The sequence below is a fragment of the Sinocyclocheilus anshuiensis genome, unplaced genomic scaffold, assembly GCF_001515605.1.
Source record: "Sinocyclocheilus anshuiensis isolate Anshui unplaced genomic scaffold, SAMN03320099.WGS_v1.1 scaffold475, whole genome shotgun sequence".
NCBI classification, from domain to species: Eukaryota; Metazoa; Chordata; class Actinopteri; order Cypriniformes; family Cyprinidae; genus Sinocyclocheilus; species Sinocyclocheilus anshuiensis.
The window spans coordinates 135,295-143,167 of record NW_015549650.1 but is presented as its reverse complement, the minus strand read 5'-3'; the positions used below and the strand labels follow the sequence as shown (position 1 = coordinate 143,167).

The 7,873-nt window shown below is 37.0% G+C and overlaps 1 protein-coding gene across 1 annotated transcript in view; it reads right to left on the bottom strand.

Moving 5' to 3' along the window:
* Nucleotides 1–7,873, bottom strand: part of LOC107660234 (CUB and sushi domain-containing protein 1-like) — a 411,890-nt gene that overhangs the window by 321,922 nt on the left and 82,095 nt on the right. Inside the window, exon 3 of the mRNA XM_016449502.1 lies at nucleotides 6,942–7,054. Within this exon, the coding sequence (XP_016304988.1) occupies nucleotides 6,942–7,054 (113 nt within the window). The remainder of the gene's footprint in view (nucleotides 1–6,941; nucleotides 7,055–7,873) is intronic.

The window sequence follows — 7,873 nt, the reverse complement described above, 5'->3', positions numbered from 1 at the left end:
GTAGCCACCAGATCCAGTCTGTATCCAGATCAGATTGTCACTGCAGTCACCCGGATCCAGTACGTATTCAGACCAGATGGTGGATCAGCACCTAGAAAGGACCTCTACAGCCCTGAAAGACAGCGGAGACCAGGACAACTAGATGAGCCCCAGATACAGATCCCCTGTAAAGACCTTGTCTCAGACGACCACCGGGACAAGACCACAGGAACCAGATGAGTCCTCTGCACAATGTGACTTTGCTGCAGACTGAAATTGAACTGCTGGTTTTGTCTGGCCAGAGGAGAACTGGCCCCCCGACTGAGCCTGGTTTCTCCCAAGGTTTTTTCTCCATTCTGTCACCGATGGAGTTTTGGTTCCTTGCTGCTGTCGCCTCTGGCTTGCTTAGTTGGGGACACTTCATTTCCAGCGATATCGTTGACTTGATTGCACAGAGACTATTTAAACTGAACTGAGCTGGATGATGACATCACTGAATTCAAAGATGAACTGCCTTTAACTGAAAACTATTGTCATTTTGCATTATTGACACACTATTTTCCTAATTAATGCTGTTCAGTTGCTTTGACACAATCTGTATTGTTAAAAGCGCTATATAAATAAAGGTGACTTGACTTGACTCAAAAGCCTGATGTATCAAATTAGCTACATTTTAACATAATATTTCTTAAAAATGATCAGTGCAAATTTCACAGCACAAAGATGTGTACCACAATCTGAAGGGAGACATTTTTAGAATGTTTTATACTAAAAGCTCTTTTACTTTATATATAACAAAAAAAAAAAACTATCATTCTGATGATGAAAGGCATGTAGTAGATTATGTACAGGTTTTTCAGTAAAGATTTGATCATGTTGATCATTTAGAGGCCTTAGAAAATCTGTGTAGCATACAGTATATAATACTATTGACTTTATAGGTTTAACAGTACAGACAATCAAAGGACCAGGGGAGTGTATTTGTTAGTGGTGGCGAGATTTTGTGAGACATAATTGCGGACAAACTAAGAGTGGAGCAGAGAATAATACCTCTCACTGAGAGAAAGATTTCTGCCGCACAGCACGTACAAAGCACACATTGTCAACACATCTGCATTCCACAGCAGTGTCTCGGTGACGACCATATGGTCAAAAAAGACTGACACCAAAAAAAAAATAGATGATGGCAAATGCGTTGTGCAGCCTTCCAGAGCTGCTCGTAGTTATCACCTAAAGAGGCTTCAGGCAAGTACGACATGAATGATGACTGCAGTAGTTCATGTTCAAGATCAGGTTAAAAGAAAAATAAAGCATGGAAATAGAGGTCTCCTTATAAATAGGTCGACCAGAATAGTGACAAAGCTGATCATTCATAAGCATAGGGTCTTGAGGTGAAAGCTCTGTATTAGAAAATATACAGTACATGCTCACATTTCCTGTTAGAATAACACAAATAGCTGTATGTTTCAAAGACAAAATAGAATTACATCCACTTGAGTCTGGGGTGCCGTTTTTAATCCTGAAGGTAATCTAAAACCCTCATTGATGAGTTTGCAGTGTGTGTAAATCTAGTTTCCCAGAGCCTTACAATCAATCTAGAGAGGACTAGCAAACAAAATTAAACACTGCAGGACAAAGACAGTATTTTTCCAAACCAGAGAGAGCAGCTCCTTAGAGTGTTTAAATGCACCACTACACTCATACTTCAATCTAATCTGCCAAAAAAATCATGATTCATGCGCAATCTAGTCTCAGCCCCAGATGGCACACACACAGACCAGTCTGTTCAATGACTGTCTCATGCATATTGCACACAAAACTGGAGAGTGCTAGCAGGAAATCGACAGTTCCAATAGGATTGGTTGGCTATACACAGGTTGCAGGAGTCTGTGTGCATCACTCTGCCTGGAAACAAAATTGTGCTGATATAATTAGGGCTGAACGATATATCGAAATTATCTACATATCGTAAATGTGCAGATCGCGATACATATAAATGGGTGATTTAATACTTCAAAAATGTATAGCATCTGGCACTGGGATGTAGTTGGGATATGCGTGCGCGTGCTCTGCCGCAAGACAATCAACAAGTTCATAGCGAGCTAATCTGATAAAACGAGGCACCCGCAGTTATGGCTAGTGATGGTGAAATGAAGCTTTGCGAAGCACCGAGGTAGAGGTCTGTATTCCCGCGGCTCTCCGACCCGACCGGATTTTTTGCGCCGCGGGATTAAATTCACGAATAAAACAGGGTAGCGGTCGGTAACTCTGGTGTAATTTGAACGGGAGCGGGCGGTCTAACAATATCCCGTTCCCGACATCCATTTAGAACAGCATATCTGCACTTTATTCTTATTGACCACCGTACAGCTTACACTTATGACTGTTATGCACGCGCTGCACGCATGCTTAAAACGTCACGCGTTTTATTTGCGTGGTCTGTGCTCAGCATGTGCATAATGATGCTCAGAGCAGGCTGTACCTGTGGTAAATATACGGCCCTCAGACAGAACAGGCAGGTTGTCGATGAGTGACAGAGCAGAATAAGGATGGAGCAAAGTGTGGATGCGCTTTCATTGAAGGACGTTCAACTCGGTTTTGTTTATATTTTGCTTAGCCTATAATTTTAATGGAAAGATGTCCTATTTATTTATTTTGCTCTGCGACACTTTTCCTACTGTGTTAACAGAAAAATGTCAAACGAATTTAGTATTTTGACAAGACGAATAAAAATAGCTAATAGGCTATTTTTGTACAACCTACTTTTTTTTAAGTTTTTTGTCTCTGCGACACTTTTTCTCTATTGTGTTGTCAATGTTAAACGAATTGTATCCTGACAAGACGAATAAAAACAAGAAATACAATTTTTGTACATTTTTATTTTCTCTGACACTTTTTTCCTACTGTGTTGCATAAAATATTAAACAAATTTTGTGTCTTATGATAATTCATATGAATTCAAGTCAAAGTCAATAAATTCAAGACTCTTGACAAGACGAATAAAATAACACAATTTTGTGCAGACTACACTTTTATTTGTCAGCCTATCTCTCTTTCTTTCAGTAGCGGAAATTTAAATGTGAGATTCTGGAAGCGAGATCTAACTTTAGCGGGAACGGTCGGGTCGGGAAGACATTTATTCTAAGCGGACAGCGGGTGAACAAAGAGTGAATATATAGTGGGAGCGGAAGGGTGCGGAATAGAACTAAAAAAACAGTCCCGCGCAGACCTCTACACCGAGGCTTTCCCCTCAACTGTATCTAAAATGGTTAATTACTCGAAGCTTTTCAACATGTTGTACACTATTGCCATCTTGTGGTCAAAGGTGGAAAAAAGGTGCCTTTGCGTCCCAGACATCCCAACCATTTTTGGACTGTTTCATATAATAAATCAATTTGTGCTACAAAAACCATATAAAGCAATAATAAAAAAAAATGTAATTGTACTTACACAAAGTATGAATAAATGAGTATGCGAACAAATTTATGAAAAAAATAAGCATGGCAAGATTATTGTGGAATGGTCCGTTGAAGTGCTTGAGAAGCGGGCATAACAAACTGAACATGCACAAAACTACACATGTAAATATTTATTCGTATTATGATTTATTCTTATCAAAGTAGTGAATGACACTTGAAACCCGCGCAATGGGTGTGCGTTTTTTGAATCAGAATACGAAGCAGTCACGTGGTTGTGTGCGAAAACGAAACTTCGGACGTCACAGATCATGTAGTTATGGCAAAATGAAGCAAGCTCCGGTAGCGCTTCATTGTGAGATGTTTGTTAGTTTTTTTTTATACAAGCTTCAAAGCCTCGGTGCCGAAATGGGGGCAAAAATAAAAGTGTTGCGTTTATAATTTTGTTCAGTGTATAAACGCACAACTGCGAGATAACAACTTGCAACTTCATTCAAATTTCCATCACTAATTTGTGATTTTATATGCAAATGATGATAATTCACTGTATTTTAGTAATAGACACATAACGTTAAAAAACATAATTTTAATGTTTTAAAGCACAGTCGTTTTTTTTTTTTTTTAAGGAGATGAGTTGTACGTTGCCCAATGCCTCACATGCATTACTTGGTACAAAGTGCTAATAAAATGTTTTCATGGCAAACATATATTTCCTTGTTTACCTCTTAACAAAAAAAATATCAGGGGCGTTTCCTCTGAGGAGGCAAAGGAGGCAGTGTCTCTTCAAAAAGTTGGATAAGAAAATATTAGATATTACAAAAATAAAAATATGACTAAATATGATATTAAAAGTCTAAAAGTCACTAGTTTTTATAAAGTAACACAGTCCAACAGCGACACCCGCAGGTAAAGTTACAGCGGAGACTTGCCTCCATTCGGTTCATTGACTTTCTACAGAGACCCTAAAGCGTGCCTTGACTTTTCTGGAGGCTCATTGAGATGAATGGGGGAAAGTCACGTGAGAGGAGACAATGCCTCCATCGCGCTATAATTGGATATGGTCGGTTATGATTGGATGTGATTGGTTCGTGTGATAAATCCCGCCTCTTGTTTTCATGCGAGCTCTAGGTCTGAATGAAGAAAATTATGGCGTTATTGACTAATTATAAAATAGGCCTAAGTAAACAACTCTCCTGCTTAGATACCACTACTTTGTATCACATAAAAATAAAACTTGAAATGGTTTGAAAACGTGACGACTGCTCAGTTTTTAGTGAGCATGCAGCGTGATGAAATGAAAGCTATATCTTTGTGTCTGTGGCAGTGTTTACAGAGCTTTTATGATGATGACCCGAAATAAGTTGACTATTAAAAAGAACAGCTGAACATCAGTTCACAAATAAAAAATATTGGTAACATTTTAGAATAAGGTGTCATTTAATGAGTTAACTAACACGAACAAACTATGAACATGTACTACAATATATATTAATCTTTGTTTACATTAGTTCATACAAATACAGTTGTTCATTGTTAGTTCATGTTAGTTCACAGTGCATAAACTAATTTTAAGAAACGCAACCTGTATATACTGTATATATATATATATATATATATATATATATATATTAAAACACCACCGTACGCCACTGATATATATATATATATATGTATGGAATTTTTTTTATATAAAAAAAAATATTGTTTGTTTTAAAGGTTGCTATTTTATAGTAAAAAAAAAAAGTGTCCACGTGACATCGGGTATTAAAAATCCAAATATTTATGTATCCACCACCCCCTCAATCTGTGTATGTAGGCTACGGGATTACATTAGTTTCAGTTATCAACACTCATTGTAGCCATATAGTCCTAGCTGCATAACTATCAAATATAAAATCACTTGGAGCTGTAAATCTGTGCAATATGGGTATGTGAGGGACTTGCAGCTTTTAAGAAGGTGAGTAAAAGAGTAATCGCTGTGATTAATATTTTTGTTCATTAAGTAATGACTATATACTAAAAATTTGAAAGGGGTATACAGTAAACTATTTAGTTCTATTTTACAGTGATTTCTGGTTCTTTTTAAAGTAGCCACAAAACCAGTAATTTAATTTGTGCATAAATAACCTACATATAAAAGTATAAATAAAAATACACAGCAGAGAAGTGATATGAACATGTATTATTTATTATTAATATTTATTGCACACATTAATAATATAATAATATAATATATTATTATACAAAATAGCTAAATCTCAAACAGTGGATCATTTTTATCAGCATATCGCCCAGCTCTAAAACTGCTCAATGTAAGTTATTATATATGACTTTCTGTAGCCTATATCTGCTTTTAAACAATGTGTATTGTGAAAAGCACTGTACAAATAAATCTGACTTCATTTAACTTGATATAGGTATAGGACTATATCGTGGACACGAATTAAGAATTTGTTTCTGCAGACTTAATACGCGTGCACAGCTCTGTTCTGCCCGAAGTACAAGGAGATGCCGTCACCAAGCATTTATTTGTACAGTAACTTAATCTAACTATTTCGTCTTCAGTAAAAAAAAATAAAATAAATTTAAAAAAAAAATAGCCAATTTATTCGAAATGAAATCACCATGGTTAGCACTTAAAATTTCTCTGTAGTACAGCCAAACAGCGTAGATCATTTATATAAACGTACATAAAAGACTGCTCATGACTCAAGCGTCTATGCCAATAAGCTCTGCTGTATTATAAACCAATGCAGTAGGACTCTGCACTCTGGGGCTACTTGTTCAATCTGCTGTTTATTCAGCTACAGCAATAGGGATTTCCTGAAATGACGTGCATTACATTTCTTCTGCGGGGCATATTTGGAGTTTCAGTGCGAGAGCGCCCTCTGCCCTTCGGTTTTAGCAGTATTTACTACTGATCACAGAACCGTGCTTCACTGACAAGCTGTGCATGGAAATTTGCAGCTTTTGCCAAATCGCGATTCCTGTTTAATTTCAATTGATCGTGCAGCCCCAATTTGCATCAGGTTTGCTTGGCAGAAAAATCTTCAAAAACAGGTGAATCAACCCTCTTTGCCGAACGTAAGCAACAATCAGGCTTTAACAATGTCCGATTTGTTTTATGGAACAGTAAAACATCGCTGTTCTCTTTCAGAAGTTGTAGTGATGCTTTATTTTCCCTGAAATAATGTGAAACATACAGTACGTTGGTTATATATATTTTAAAATACATTTTAATGCAATTTAAATTAATTTTAGAAGAAGAAATATCATATCGCATATCAAATATCGCATTATTTACCATGCTATCGCATAATAACTTTTTCTTCAATATCCCACACCCCTACGATAGAAAAAAGTCTGGCTATGCACGTCTGTGTGCCATTCTGTTGGCAAAAATGCAGATGGCTAGACCAGCACTAAGCAAATGCACCTGGGGCAAAAATCAAGGATGGTAGAAAACATTAAAATACAGAATAAGCAATGACGTTCAACACACAAGAATCATTGTAGACTTGCATGGTAAAAAACAATGTTTCTTACCTTCATAGATTGCTTTAAATCCTTGGGCACTAACTGCAAAGTCTGTAGTAAACCACAGTGCCAAAATCGACCCCGTACTTACGATGGGTGATGGCAACATGAAGCCAGACAACCTGGAATGAAATTTATAAATGCAATGTAAGTGTTCGTCAGTATATTATTAGAAATTGATGCACCATATACATTATTTCACATTTTAAAAAAAAGAAGAAAGAAAGAGGTAATTGTTTAATTCATCCCTGCACTTTTCTAAAGTATCACTGTTCTTTGTCACGTTTTTAATGAGCAGGACCAAATCGTCTTGGTCGCCCTCAGGGAGCATGAGCACACTTCACTGCCCTATGACTCCACAGTACTGCCTCACCTTTGACACCACCCGGGTGAATTAGATAACAATAACAAGCTGAAGATAAAACAAGCGTCCTCCATAACAAAGACCAGCCTCTGTGGCTCTCGATTGAAGGATAAGACAAGTTATTTGATGAAAGCCAGGAGAAATAAACTAGTCTCACTCCTCAGAGGTCTCAGCTAAGTAGCAGAGGTTATCTGACTCTAACACATCAGCTAAAGTTCATGGAATTCTCTAAAGATGATTCATGTTATCTCAGACCAATGTAAAACCAGAACATAGCACACACTCCCTAATTCTTGTTTAAGCAACCAACTAATCTCTAACTTTGTCATTTGCAAATATCACGATTATCATAATTCACTGGAAATTTTTATTGCTCAAAGTATTTCATTGATCGTCTATAGCTGAAACTCAGTGGTAATTTCAGCTGTAAAAGGGGTCATATGATGCGATTTAAATTTTTCCTTTCTCTTTGAAGTGTTACATGCTCTTGGTGCATAAAGAATATCTGTAAAGTTGCAAAGACTAGTCTCAGATCCAAGGAGATATTCTTTATAAAAGTTAAGAGTCAACCACACCT